A 16,093-nucleotide genomic window follows, 5' to 3' on the forward strand; every position below is an offset into this window, starting at 1 on the left:
TTCAGAAACAAAGATGAGAATACTTTTCCTGGAATCACTTTTTCCACAGAAAGCAGCAAGAGGCTAGAAATAGAGGGCTTAAAAAACTTTGTGACATTAAAATAGCAATAAAGACATTGCTTCTTCAGTTAAACTCAGCCCATGATGATGACATCAGCTGTTCCCTGCAGGAGAAGATCCTGCCCTGTCCACCTTAGGTTTGTCCCAAGGTATTTGATGACAGCAGAAAGAAGAAAAAGGCTTTGAGTAAAGTTCCCCATGCCCAGATCCCAGAAATGCATGTCTCTCTTCCATCCAGAAAAGGGGAAAGCCCCAAGCCCCCACACTGACAAACCAGAGCTTCTACTGCAGACATCTTCAGGCTTCTCACAGCAGGTTGAAGTTCAATGTCCAAGTCAAGGCAGAGAAAGAATAGGGTTTGACCTGCTGCAAGCATTTTCAGATGCAAAACAACATGAAGAAAGAGTGTTGCCCCACAAATGGCACAATTTTAATCTGTTCTCACTCTTTGCTTATACACAGTAAGGTCTATGTTACAACCTCTTACATCCTTCCCCGTGTCCAAATGCACTGCTACAGTCAAAGGCAGAATAAATTCCTTCATCCCAGAGCAATCAACTGCCCACTTGGGGCTGTCATATTTTCTACAATCACTGGTAGTATGTTGTTAGGCCAAGAATATATTACTTATTTTGGCAGAATTCTTTTACTCCAAATCAGTTCTGTGAAGCCATCATGATGCAATTGCAACAGAGCAGTCAAATGCAGATTAGGTGCATATAGAAAGCAAAACTAACTCACTCTCACATTGTAGAAGTTGCTTTTCTACTGCCATAAAATATGTTGTCCCTCTTTATTTCTCTGTCTGCTTTTATCACCTATTTCCAATCAATAGCTCTTAACCCACAATTGAAATGGAACAATTGTTGTGGTGGAGGTGAGAATAAAGCAACATAGCATTAATATTAATCCAAAAAATGAGTGGTGTAAATCACTAATTTCCACAGCAAACAGGGCTACTCTCCTACAGAACTCTTATGTGAATAGGGAAATATTCAAGGCATATCTTAGTAAGTATTAGTACACTGTTTTCCAAATAGGATTGTTCTCAACTTCATTTTTGTTATGGAGAAATAGCACACATATTTTACAGGAAGCATTTTTATAGAAGGTACTCCAAATCATAGCTGAATCAAAGATATCCACTGATACAGGACCTCTTCAAAAGTCACATCAGTGGCTTGGATTACCCTGTTTAATAGAAATGTTCCATCTCTGCTTTTGCACCAAACCAGAGCTGTTTGTTTCTGCCTTGGCCTCCATCTCAGGCCACCTCTGTATGAAAACAAACAGTTTTCACAGCATAAACTCACAACTGATGACTATTTGCATTGTCTGTCTTTATAAAATATCAGTACCATCACCTCTCCTTTAGATTTGCACACAGGAGCAAAGGAAAAAAAAAGCTTTTGTGACCTACAAAAGCCTTACTTGAAATAATTCTCTCCGACTTGAGGCCTTTTGGAATGGAAGGGATATATTGTTTTGACTTGATTAAAGCTGAAAAGTTGATTTGACATCCTGTTGTCAAGGAAACCAATTCACACACAAAAGAAAACAGTTGTGATGGTATCATTCAGACTATTCAAGTGACCTTAGGAAGAAAAAAAGGCTTCAGTTCCAAAGATTTGTATTCAACTCACTTCACCACTGTAGAAATAAAGATCATTGCTCTTTATGCTTATTGGAAAGCAGTTTTCAATCTGGGAAAAGAAAAATGCCACATCTTCTTCCATCTGCCAGATCCAATACTTTGCTGGGAATATACACATAAACACACCTACCATTTATTCGCCTGTTTCAAAGAACCACAGAAAGAATCACACTGAAGACTCAGAGGGAAGGAGAAAGAATTTCTTTAATTGACAGGACTGTGATAAATACCCCCTGACACATGCCCCACCTATTGAAGCAGCTTGCAAGCCAGGTTTTAAAACATGCTCCTTCAACTACAAATAGACCTTACCTCGAACACAGCATTGTTTGCATCCAGCTTTGTTTTCCTGGGAGACATGGAAAAACAGATTTTTTTCTCTGCCAGCCCCCTAGATCCCTCACAAATTGAGCTTTCCATGCGTGCAATAAATGAAGTTTACCTATGCTCACTCTTCCTACCGAGAGAATCCCAAAGAGTCAGAACTACCCTGGCTGACCACAACCACCATCACCCAGCTCTGCAGTCCCTGCAAGTCTCACAGAGGTTTCACTCCCTAACAGCCTGTAAGTGGATTGCAGAAAGGAAACTTTCTATCTGCTCACACACTGTAATTATACATCTCTTTCTCCAATGACATAGCCTTGCCTGGCTGAGTGAGCAGACAGATGACTAAATAGCAACTTGTCTCAAATTCAGCTTAGAGAAAAAAATAAGCATGATATTAATAAGGAGGGAAGTATACTGAGGAATAAATGCCAGCGTTCTTACATTATTGTCATTTAAGGGCATCACACCAAAGGTCACAGAGATAATAAGCCTCAGTCACTTTCCATTTGTTACACAACATACAAATTGCTGCAGCATTAATGAATATCTTTCCCCATTTCTGGCCAGCCAAGATACTGCATTATTTCCTCCTAGACAAGTAGCTAACCCTTGGAATTCATTATTTCCATCACTTCTTGCAGGGCTTTGTCCTTAGGGCTGAGCATAAATGCCACGAGGTGGATGTGACTGAAGCATCAAATGCCTGAGCCTGACTTCTTCCTGCTAGAGCTTTTTTGCTGGAGAGCATACAGAGCTCATTGGTATATTTTGTAATCACATATGTATACACACAGACATTCATATGTGCTCTCTTACAAGTATCTTAAACTCCTTGCAGACCATGGGAAAAAAATTTGACATTTTCATAATTTGCAGATATTGCCTGATACATATATATTGAAATAATAGTTATGCTACAAACATCAACTGACCACAAAATAGAAGATACCAGGGGACAACTGCATTTCCACTTAAAATGATGACAGCTGGAAAGTAAGTAGTTCTTGGAACAGAAATGACATTCATGGAAATGTGGAAGGGCTTCTATAAAGGGATATTCTGCTTAAAACCTCTTTACTTCTAACAAACTGCTAAGATAGTACAGCTGAGCTATAGAGAGAGGAATGCCTCATTTCTAATCTGTACCTCATTGTATTTTAAATTTAGGAATTTTGCATAAATATAGATAGCAACAGCTGAACCAAATTCATACTATTTCATAAACTGAGCGTTTTTTAAGATGACAAATTATTATTTCCACTGTTCACTGTAAGCATAAAGAATATGCAGATGAAAAGAGAATATTGAAGGCTGGTAGCTTTGTACAGTTCTGAAAAGGACTAAACTTTATGTGCATAATTAAAATAAGAGAGAAAAATGAAGTGCAATCCCAAATGCTGAATTAAAATAAGCCAAGAGTATTTGCTGCATGTAATCAAACCACCTCCACCTCTGTCCCCCAAACTGAAACACTGCACTCTGCATTTTGATGAATATCTTATCTTGGTATTTTCTCCTCTCTCACCCAACAAACTCAAAGAGCAAGAGCCAGAAAGAAGAAAGATGACAGCACTGCTCAGCTTACCCACAAAGAGGTCCATACTCTTTTATGAGTTTTGTGTGGCTCTCCCAAAAACCCTGGAAGAAAGAAAAAAAACCACAATATTTTAGAGTGCTTAGCAGAAGCTCTATTACACACTGTTTCTACCACTCACACAAAGTGGTAGAACCTCAGCCAGGAGAACCATGGTATTAACTCCTACCCTCACCTTTCTAATATTGTCCACATGTGACAAACAGAGTCTAGAAAGGATGGCTGGAAAAACATATCCCAACCCCAAAAAATATCTGGACAGCCATGAAATATGTTTTCATCAATTTTTTATTATCCAAAATTTGTTACCATTTCACGATTCAATAGTTTTAAACTAAATTCATCATCTTGGTCCTGACTCAATTTTTTCAGATATGCAAATGGATGGAAAACTTAACAGATAAATTAATAAGATGACAAGTATATGAATTACTACACAAAAGGGAAGCACAGGGAATATGGCAAGGTCATTTTGTTTTGGTTTTAGTCCCATTATTAAAAAACCTGAACCCTGCAAGTCAAAGTTTAGCACAAGGCAGTCAGCTGGTACATTCCGCAGAATGGTAAGCAGATTTCTTTTTCAAATTTTTACTATTTTTACTGTCTTCCATTTTCATAATTGAAGAAAATTCGTATCCATTTTTCTAAATAAACCTGTCACTATACTCAATTGTTAGTGTTTTAAATGAATTCAAATTGATCAATCTAAAGAAGGTGTACAAAATATACAATATTCCTGAAAATTAACGATAAAATATCTGCTTTAATGAAATTGCAATATTTGAGGACCGTGCTCCATTGTGTTTGCAACTTCTCTGTGGAAAAAGTAACCCATTTGATTGCATTAATCTGCATTTATATTAACAGAAGACAGACTAGCATGATCTATTTTCATTCTTAAGAGAAAATTCACTAAAAAAGTAGAATACTTACGTCTCGGTTTGAATCTTCCTTGCTTTTTACAACATCCCACAGAATATTAACTAGAACAATACAACTACTGTAAATATATCTACTGCTGACATAAATAAACAAGCCCATGTAATGTGTGTATGCTTTGAGAGTATTTTGCCTAAGAAAAAGCAAATCTGGTAACCAAAAGTAATGATCTGACTTAACACCCTTGGGGGCTAACTTATTGTCCAAATTAGCAAAGCACTTGCCACCACCTGCAGTCCTCATAGAGTCTCTCAATTTTTTTTTTTTATTTTTTTATTCTTATAGTACAGTTGTGCTTTTTTTTTCCTATCCTGGACTTGTAACACTTTTATTCTGCAGGACAATATGTCCCCAGTTTAAGGCAAGAACTCTAGGCTCTCCTTTAGCTACAAAAACTACAGGATGACATGTAAAAAATACACTGAAGATAAAATTATGAAAGAGGTGGATGACAGCCTGAGGAGAATGTATATTGCCTGAAAATAATATATATTCTCCCCTGAAAAATTCTTCACTACTGAGGTAAGCAGAAAAGCCTCACACATTAGCACAGAGAAGCTAAGGTGGACAAAGGCTTCGGAACACCACAAACACAGACAGCTAACTCAAAAAGGCTTTTGCCTGCAGACACCATGGGAGGGGGAAAGGCACATACACATTCACACCGACCTGCATTTTTTGCCACAGAGATACACAGCCTGCAATTGCTGTGATTTCAGCATTATAAGGGCTGTCTGCTGGTGCAAGGGGGAATCCTGGGGTCACATTCTGCATGCAGCCATTTCAGGCTGGCCCAGCAGGCCCAGCCCAAGGGCACACTGCGACCCCAGTGCCCAGGCTGCACAAACACAGTGACACTTCCAGCATGGCTCGAGGTCACCACCACAGCCCCACGAGTGTGCAAAGCATTGCTATATCACAGCCCCACTGCTTGGGCAGGGCAGAGGAACTCCCAGTCCTGTGGGGCAATGCCAAACCAGGTCTGATCTCCAGCCCACTTCCCTCCTAAGCTGAGCCTCCAGCAAGGACACCCACGCTGCAGCCTAAGCCCTGCCTGTTCGCTGTGCTTTGGATTGCAGGCACGCACATAGGTATTGCACTTGCTGTACCCACCAGCTGCATTCCAGCGAGCCAGCAGGATATTAACATTTTCAAGAAGCCTAGGCTTTAAATGATTCAGTGGAAAAGCCTTCCAGAAAGCCAGCTTCTTGGAAGAGCTGCTTCTGGCTCAACTGCATTAGGGGGGGTCAGGCAGAACACATTTCAAATCGGATCTGTTAACCAGTAACTGGCTTTCCACCTCCAGGACTCCTAAATAATTGCATTGGCTTAAAATTAACCACACTTAATTTTTTTTTTTCCCCTAAAGTGAGAAGTACTAGCCTGCAGGATGGGGGAAGAGGAGTTGAAAAGCACCTGGGAAAGACCATGAGAAAGCATCCTCAGGAGTAAAAAAAGCCTTAATTCTCTACACTCCAGGACACTCTCATGCTGACTGCACTCACATACTCACCACTACAGCCTCCACTGTTCACCCCTGGGACCCACTGCTGTCCTGGCCTCCTCCAGGGCCTGGTGAGCACCTGGTAGCAGCTCTTGTGGCAGCAGGCCTGGGAAAGAGAAACCAAGAGCACACACAGGAGCCCATGGAGCTGTGGTGGCAGGACTGTAACAGGGCAGAGAGCATGTGCATCTATGCCTTACACACCACAGCATGCCTTTCAGCTGCAGGAAGCCAGAGCCATAAAAAGGCCCCTGTGTTTGCTCTTAATAACCACAAGGAAAGCCAAGGAACCTGCATGGTCTCAGAGTGAGGGGCTATGCCACATCCACACAGCTCTGCCAGTTTTGCAGCACCATCCCCAAACACACCCTCCAGCAGACAGGTACCCAGAAAACATCCTCACCTTCTCCCCTGAGTCATGCTTGAAGCACAGCAAGCCTCATAAATGCTTTTGGTAATTTATTTACACTGGCTGAGTTTGGTTTCCTTCAATCAATTATTGCAGACTTCTCCATGTTTTATAATTGCACTTGTCCTTAGTATCTATGACATAACAAAGCACCTGCCCACAATCAGCTGCTGTTTCACAAGAAAATGGGAGTAGACATCACCTATCTTTGCTTCCTTTCCTCCTATCTATCCACTGGGTGATCCGCAGTCAAACTGAGAAATGGCACCTGCTGACTTGTACCCAGTGGCTTTATGCTCCCAAAACCAGGAATTATAACAAAACAACATGGGTATTAGGAAAAGAATAATCAGAGGAAAATGGAAATATACGTATTCTGTGTTTTTTTGAAAAAGAGAAGGAAACAGAAAAGCAAAAACACTCAGTATTATGACACCATGTGCATCAGGAAGAACTGTTGTGCATTAAACACTCAGTAGTAAAAATTAAAAGCATCGTCAGCAGTGATGTTCCAAGCTTAAACCAAAAAATATCACTTAGTGTTTTCTTTGTTTGGAAGCTGCAGAGATGAGCTATCATCATCAACTCAGAAAATGGTTGGGCCAGAGGGACCTGTCACGTGTGGCCCATGCAGTGAGGTACCAGCCTGAGGTCAGCCCATCATCAAACAGGATAATGCAGGGGTAGGAAAAGCTTCTTCCCCCAAAGAAAGCATATTTTACAGCATCTGGTATACCATGGAAACAGCAGCTCAAGTGGGCTGACTGCTGCACACCCAGAAGGTTCTTTGTTTACATATCTGGCGGTTGCCTCCCTGCAGGGAATTTGCATTCTCCCCTTTCTCTGAGCGCGTATCATCGGCTGCATCTGTGGATAGAACCACTCCCAAGGCCAAATCCTGCTCTCAGGGATACAGGCACAAACCCCATGGAAGAGAACAAGGTCTGGGTCTGCACCAGACAAAGCCAAGTCTGGTCACTGCCAATCATTTTTCCTGAGATACCGACTGTTGAAGATTCAGCTTGAGCTGCATACATGAAAGGGCTGAAATTGCTCAAGTATCCTCTCTCCTTTTTTTTCAATAGACTCTGCCACTCCAAGACAGATACTTCAGCAATTGCCTCCTCATTGCATATTCACCTTGCTAGTTCTTCACAGCAAGGAAAAAATCTGCGGCAATGTCATCTTTCCTCCTGGCTGAAAATGGTTGTAGGCACTAAGCCAAAGTTTTCACAAAGAAGCAGTATTTCAGAGAGAAGCTATGTATTTTGATTTTTGGGGTGTTTAACATGAGGCATATCCAACCTATTCCTTTTAGTTGCTCAATACCTGCAGATCTCATGGCTTCAAATGGAAAATGACTCAGATTGTATGGAGAATGCTTTGAACATTTCAGCTTACTGCAGGTGGAAAACAAATTATGTGGTTTATGAACTTCACCATGCTCCTTCAGGGTCATGAGATAAAATAGTTTGAAGAGAGCCACAAAGCTGGGATGCAGCAGATGCCTGCTCCTGACAGTAACTCAAAATCTGAACTCCAAAATGGGTCCTAGAGAATGCAATGAGGGTATCCCTTGAATTTTGCAGTGTACTGAATGTCATAAAAGCTACTGAGCTCTGAGAAGATGGATGTGATGAGCCCATCAAAATTCACTGCAAGTGGGAAACATCATCCTTGCAAGAACAGCCAAGGGAAAAGGCTTCTTTTGTTGCTCCTTTCTGAAAAGTATCAGATATTATCCGATGTCAGTCACTTTACCAAGGCACCCTGGATTCCAACTTGCGACTAAGAAGCCAAAGATGCCACATCCCATAACTAGTCCCATATATGCTCCACCTTTATCACCTTATATCAGAAGTGATGCTCTGTTTCATTGTGATATTAATAATGACAGCATCATTGTTCAAGTGCAAACCTCATATCAAGAGATAAAAAAAAATCTATACAGTTGTTTATGGTACATAATGACAATAAAAATTTTTGCATCAGATTTTTAGCATTCAATGGGCTTTCACACATTTTTCTTTAGACCACCTGAAAAAGAAAATTGCTAATAACCTAGCACCCAAAATGATTTTTTTTTAACACAAGCTAGCATTTAATTAAAGTAACCTTGTATCAGTCTGCAACCTTCTTTGAAGCAATGACCCCAGACTGTACATCAGCTCCAGTAATAATCCTAGTGAAATCACTAGGATGCCAGCAGACAAGCGGAGGAACACAGCATGAACTTCTAAGCAGCCTGATTCTGAGCTATGTACATAGTTTGTTTCCTTTGATCACTACCATTAATGGTTGTCCTCTGTGTGTAATTTGGTTTAATTTATGTGTGTGTCATTTCAGATTTTAAAAAACACATATAGCCCTTCTAAATTTATTAAAGGCAGCCTTCGTACCCTTAATAGTTATTAAGAGAGGTTAGTGTTATGTAATTAAGTTAATCTCATCTGTAAAGGCTAATTAACTGAACACTAATTGAATCTGCATATGAAGATTCGGACAATGTGTTCTCATTACACAATTTTAAAAAAATTACCTGAGCTAAATACCAAACAATTTGGAAATTTCTTTCCTTCCACCTTTTCAGATCTTTAATAAAAATTAAGTTGGCAGGTTATTTCTGTGTGCTGCATTAGTCCTTGTTGTCCATAACAAAGAGCTGTTATCTCACTTCAGTGGAACAGCTTTAGTCTCTCCCTGAAATATGGCTATTTTCCCTCTTGCCTGAGCTCTTCCTTTCCCCCTCTGCCCTTACCCTGTGCTTTTCTTTGCCCTCTTCTTCTTCTGCCACCTCTCCTTACTCAGAGAGGACAAAGGTTCTTGGGTTCAAGTCATATCTCACAAAGGATAAGAACGCATCCAGTTATCACCTTAATCATATCACCAAAAGGATCAGATGGCACAATACAACTCAGTCATGCCCATTCAGCACCCCAGCTTAAAGCCACCTTGGCAGCTTTGGCAGGGTGCCACCTTTTTGCCCTCAAAGACCACTCAACATTGAAGTACTCATCCTTCTCCACCTTGGGGTGCTGACATTACAAAAGCAAGACAGGTTTTGGACCCTTTTCTGAGGTTTGCCTTTTCTTGAAACATTTACTGCTTAAACCAGTCAAGTTTCCAAATGGGAATTAAGAACAGCACATCATCTTTTCTGGTGTTTGCTGTTTCTCCCCATTAACCAGGTTAATGGCTGATTCTAATAGGCTGGTAACTGAGGAGTTGGAGGGAGGGGGAGCCAAGGAAGCAAACACACAGAGGAAAGCCTGACCTCAATAGCATGCAAGATTTCTCAGATTTTCCTCACAAAACCCACCATATATCTTTGACATCAGAGTTAAAGCACCTGCACTGCCCAAGTGGATGGCTGGACGGAGCAGCTCCAGCCAGTTCACAGTCCTTCAGGCACCCCGTGGCAGCCCACTTCATAGCAAATACTTAATGGAAAAGGGGATATACTGCTTTTTATCTTTCTTTAGGAAAATAACATATTTCCTAGGTGAGGGAACAATGAAAGATGCACACAGATTTCAGTAATGGATTTAGTCTCATGGCTGGGAAACCACTGTCACACCTAAAAGAATGAAAATCTGGATAAAAATCCAAAAAACAGTAAAACATCAAAGCTGTAGGGAAGTGAGTATGGACAGAGTAGAAAGAAAAGGTACAGCCAGGAAAGGAGGAAATCTACAGTTTTCTCAAGGGTCAATCCTGGGAAAAGGCTTGTTCAGTGTTTGGAGGACTGAGTTTGGCACAAAAAGGAGTCAGGCTTCAGTGAAGTACCTGGTTCTGAATAGAGAGATCCTTTTCTCAGCAAGCAGAGACACTGAAATTGTCATACCAGAAGAACTGGGTGACCTGAAGAACCTGAACAACTGCAACAGAGGAGAGTTTAGTTGAAAGCAGAGCTTCATGCCCTTAGAGAGAGAGACTATGTTAACTCCAAGAATTTCTGCAGTAGCAGGTCAATGCTTGAAATTAACACAGAAGTGAAAAACCTGGATGGACACATTAACCATACGATAAAGATGATGGAAACTACCAATGCAGAGTATCTGAGATAGGCTTTCTCTGAAATGCTGCATGTAAATTTGATGAGCTGCCACATTCAAAAGGAATGAATTAAAAATGGAACAACTGGAGAAAAGGGTTACAAGGATCTTTGGGGAATAGAAGGCCTGTCTTACAAGTCATAATTAGGAGAGTCCATTTTAGCTAACCAAAGGTTCATTTTAGCAGACCAAAGGGAGGAGACATGCTTGCTGTCTGGAGCTGTACTGGGAGGAATTAGCAGGAAGAGAAAAATATCTACTTAATATAAAGGTCTACATTACTAAAAGATCAAAGTCATATAAACTGGCTGTGGATAAATGTTGCTTGAAATGAGATAATTACTGACTATTGAAGTTGCAGGATTTTAGAAACCTTTTAGTCAGGACCGCGAGGACAAGAACCAAGATGTGGATACTTATAAAAATGAAGCGTACGATGAATAACCCAGGTCATCTACACCAGCCCCTCAAGGAGATGAACAGTTACTTCTAGAATAAGAGGGACTCTTCTCATGGAAGAGATTTACTACACATTCACATGTGCACACAGCATTCACACTTGTAGTTGACTCAACTTTCCAACTCATTCTCATACAGATATAGTCTCATACATTAATTTGGCATACTGCAATGAGATTCTTGCTTTCTTTTTGTCTCTTTTTTCAATCTCATTTCACTGTAGAGACTTCATTTCCTCAACATCTTTGGGCTGTTAAATGCCAATCTGTCACAGGTAGGGATCTGGAAGCACACAAGATGAAGCAATTTGCCAAATGCCACACAAGAAGTCAATAGTAGAGCCAGAGACAAGGTCTCACAATCCTCCTCCTTGGTAGCTTACAAAAACATTCCTTCTCTGCCACAGAAACACAGGCAGTATATGAGAAAGGAAAGGAATATCAACAAATTTGATCTGTTTCTGAGATTTCAGACATATCACATGCCTGAGGCTTTAAAGAAAGGTGTGAGGAAAGGAACTATATATGCACGGCTAACTCTAAAATGCTTTAAGTAGAGGGAGGTTTCTTCCTCACCCAACTATTAGCTTAAGATTGAATTACTCTTATAGTATGCATAGCTACAAATGTAATTAGTCATAAAATGATCCAGACCCTCAAATTATTCCAGCTGCTGCATTTGATTCTCTGATTATTGCAATGATGAATTCTCCAGTCTGATTACACGGGCTAGAATAATATTTCTTTTTATCTATTTGAAAGTTACCTGCTGTTAGCTTCGACCTTGTTTATATCCACTATAGAGATATAATTGCAAACTTACTATTTTTACTAGGACTATTGTGTAGATAACATTTACCCCTGCTAGGCCCTTATTTTACTTCATAGTAAATGTCACAGATGACACCTATTCAGGCTTCTAGGAACTTTTGTCCAAAACAGAAAACATGTCATTATGAAGACATGTACAAAGAAAGGCTCCATATGAGGTCTTACAGACTCACTGCAGTTTCTGATCCTTTGATAAACATATATTTATAATAAGTCAAGAAAACAGAAGAAAAATAGAAAGGAGCAATGGATTTATTTCTTTTTACTAAAGTATGTAATTTTCACTAAATGTCTTCTAAGTTGTCGTCCTTCCAAACCAAGTGCAATTCTCTCCTGCACAATCTCTACTTACATGTAATTCCACTGGATCACTAACCACCTTTGCTGCCTTAATATTACTGCATCCTCAAATTACAGCAGGAAAGCAGAGAATTACAGTGCTCTCTATAGGAGGGAGTTCATTGCACAATAGAGGACCACTGTCATGTGGATTTTCACTGTGAGCTCAATGTCTCAGATGGATTAGCATAAGCAATCAGCACATCTCACTAACGGTGAATGAATTTTATTCACTTTCTTTGCTGGCCTTCCTTAAGAGAAGTAAAACAGTCATCTTCAAACAATTTGAAGAAATGGAAACAACTTTTTGTAGGACATACAGACATGGTAGCTAAGTTGAAGAAAACAAAGATTTGGGGAATACTCTGACAACACAGCAACACAGTTTCTGAGGGCAGCAAAGTGGCATTCAGAGAAATGAGAGTTGACTTCTTTCCCAAGAAAGGGAGGCAGGGACTCCTTCCTCCAAGGAGCTTTTCCACTTCAGAAGAGTGTTCCCTTCCTTCTCAGACCTATCAACAGCAGATTCCTTCAGACCACAAAAAAGTAATTTTAAATGATAAAATCTATTAACCAAACCCACTGTGAAAAAGTTTGTCTTGGGTGTCACAGAGTGCAAACAGACTTTGAAATAAGCATTGGAAAAATTACACATCCTTGTGCAAATCTTGCACCTACACAATTAGGATGACAATGATTAAGCTTTCTTTTCTGATGGAAACGCTGAGCCATCTCATACTGCTCACTAGTGCCTAAGTGGGCACAATTTAGGTGGGTTTCAAGAAAACCTCATCTGTGGAACACAAGATTACTCATTCAGTGAGCAATACCTTGGCCTCCTCAGAGATATTCCCCTCTTAGAGTGTAGGGGTCTCTGCCATTGTTTATGAACTCTTTATAAATCCATGGCACCTATTTTTCTGTGACCACCAAGTTTAAAACTATGAAATATACACTTAGGATAATCACAAGTGAAAGACCTTAAGATAATCACAAATTCAGCTCTCAGATTTTGGTCTTTTATTGTGATGATGCTAAGACACAGAACAGTATCCAAGCCAAAGCACCAGACAGCACACAGAGTCCTGCATCGAGGGAAGAGACCTGGAAAGATCACTACATGTGACAGACATTAATCATGCCACTTAATACATTACTGAAAGATACCAGGACTATTTCTGTATTTTAACATGGCCAGACAAGCTCAGCTTCCTCTTGCCTAATTCCCACCTTGTATGGATGCAGCTCTAAGCACGAAAAGAGAAAAACGTCCCCATAGATTGTAGTGGCCTCTGATGCAGAGCAGAGCAGGCTGCTATCTGCAGCATGGACAGGCCAGGCACAGGCATGACAGGTCCCTTGTGCTCCCATCTATCACATGGCACCTCTGTAAGAGCCACAAGGTTAAGGACAGACACGTCAGCTTGACACACACAAGGCTCAAGGCGAGCCCATACATTCAGCAGGGCAGGAGGGGGAATGTGCCTGCAGAGCAACATCTTCAGCCCAGCCAAGAGCAACATCTTCAGCCCAGCCATGGAACAAACACTCCCAGCACTTGATCCTGCTCCCAGAGCAATGTCCACCAGGTAGAACAGACCTACCCCAAAGCACTATGGACAGAGATGGGCTGTAAGATCCTGTGCAGAACACTTTTATCCCTTTGGGAATACAACAAACTGTAGCCCCGATAGCCACATTACAGCAAGCAGTTGACTCTTCCCCTGTTTTAAAATAACTGTTCCAGCAAAATCTCCATGTTTTCATGAGGCAAGTTACTCTCCATGCTCTGTCTTGAAGTCAAAGACTGTTAAAGACCCATGCCACCCATGCAGTAGCTTGTAGGATCTGAGCACAAAAGCCAGAAACACTAGAAAGGCATATCAGGCCACGCAGGAAAGGGATTAGGAAGAGGCAGACAGAAACATACAATGCCAATCCCTGTGTGGGCTGGAGAGAGGACTGCAGAGAGCATCAGGAGCTGACATAGCACTAGGAAACTAAACAGGAGGCTGCAGTGCAATCAGAATTTGGGAGCTCTAGCAATCAGTAAGATCACTGGCTAGCACAGGATGTGTCAAGCACAGTCAGAGTTTCAACTGTGACAATTTCATACACAGAAGAACTCAGGTTTGGAGGTGGGGATTCAATTGGCTCCTGTCAGCCATTCATTTCTGTTTCTAGATCATCACTCAGGGCTGGATTCTGCAGCAACACCAGGAAAAAAACCCAGAAAACTCCTTGTCAAGCCATCTGGGCTTGCTTCCTTTTTTAACAAATGACACTGCACACCTGCAAATACCAGATATTTTCCAGAGGAACCAATGCATTTAGCTGTCCTTTTACAACTGAATTCATCTGCACAGGGGAAGAGAGAAAGGTGATTGGCACCATCATTCAGTACAACACTTATGCAGGCCTAGATGCTTTGGCATAAGGCACAGAGTTGAGGGCAACAACTCCTCCTCTATGTCCCTGTGAATTAACCACATCCCTAAGAGACTGGGCCACTGGCAGACAGTAACCACTGCCAGGGATATGAAACAACCTTTCCATCACATCCTTCCCATAAAGCAACCACCTGGAGGGACTGGAGAGGAAAACAGCGCAACCAAGCTCCTGATGCTTCCATCACCTCAGATGGAAAACTATCAGAAGTCTGTCAATCTCCTGCTTTTCTTATGTACACAGTACACCTGTACAGAGCAGAGGGTCTGCACATGCTCAGGTCCAAGAGGATCACTTATTTTAGGTAGTGCTTTCAAAGCAGGGGCTTTCTTCTGAAGGTCCTCAAAGAAAAGGGGACCCCTATTTGGTAAACAGTAAGATGATAAATTATAGGACATTTGAATGACTAAATCTCTCTAGAAGTAAGAATCAAAATAAAATTATGTGCAGTTAGAGATGTTTAATTTGTCTGACATCAGTGTTTGTCCCACAGAAAAAGTAATGGAAGAGTGGCCACTAAACAACATGACATCCATTCATGTCCTTGGAAGTAAAAGGACAACCCCACCACACTACTGGGAATAGCATGGGGCACCCTACAAAAGCCATGGGGAAGCTCCTGCCAGTGCAACATTTAGCAGCAGTGCTAGCTGATGTCTAACTCTTGATCAACATGAAATACTGCTGTGACCAGAAGGAGAACAGCCTCCAGATCTACTGCCAGGACCCCAAGGATTTTTCACAGACATAGGATGGCTTAGCTGCTTAACTTCACAGATTAAACTGGGAGGTTTTACCAATTGTGCTGGTTTTGGCTAGGGGAGAGTTATTCTTCTTCACAGTGGCTAGAATAGGGCTATGTTTTGGATTTGTGCTGAACACAGTGTTGATAATATAGAGATGTTTTTGTTATTGCTGAGCAGAGCTTACACAGAGTCACTCTAAAAACTTAGCTTCTTCATCATGGATTTGTGTTAATGCCTCTTTTTAACTCAAGATATAAATTACAGGGTTGATGTGGAAGTAAAGAGCAAGACCCAGATGAAGAGAGTATATATCAGTCCTCTGACTCGCCTGCCAAAATTTCAGGCTAAAAATGTTATATGTACACCTCCTTACTTAGATGTAGGAAAGTATCTCTCTATATTCATAACAACCTCAGGTTATTATTTATACGACAATGTAGGATGCACAAGAGAGCCAGGTCCCCTAAAATACAGGCAAATATCTCAGCTCCTGCAGAACAAGTCATTCCTAGAGGATGATAGATTAAATTCAATTAAAGGAACAGATATGAAGCACTGTCTTTAGAGCAGAGTTCCTCTCTCCTACAAATCCTTAACAGAGTAGCTGGACATTCACTTTCATTACATGCCAAAATCTTCATGCCTTGTACAGAAAGAGGCAGGAAAAGGAATGTTAACAACTTCTTTTTACAGTAGCCAGTTGTCGGAGGAGGTGGGAGAAAACAA

General features: G+C 41.0%; 1 protein-coding gene across 10 annotated transcripts in view; it reads right to left on the reverse strand.

The window, feature by feature from the left end:
- TBXAS1 (thromboxane A synthase 1) overlaps positions 1–16,093 on the reverse strand; it is a 265,426-nt gene that overhangs the window by 150,517 nt on the left and 98,816 nt on the right. For all 10 annotated transcript variants that reach the window (XM_074539045.1, XM_074539043.1, XM_074539047.1 and 7 more), the window contains one exon: positions 3,630–3,682. In XM_074539045.1, coding sequence (XP_074395146.1) covers positions 3,630–3,682 — 53 coding nt within the window. The remainder of the gene's footprint in view (positions 1–3,629; positions 3,683–16,093) is intronic.

Source organism: Zonotrichia albicollis, chromosome 4, assembly GCF_047830755.1.
Source record: "Zonotrichia albicollis isolate bZonAlb1 chromosome 4, bZonAlb1.hap1, whole genome shotgun sequence".
NCBI lineage: Eukaryota > Metazoa > Chordata > Aves > Passeriformes > Passerellidae > Zonotrichia > Zonotrichia albicollis.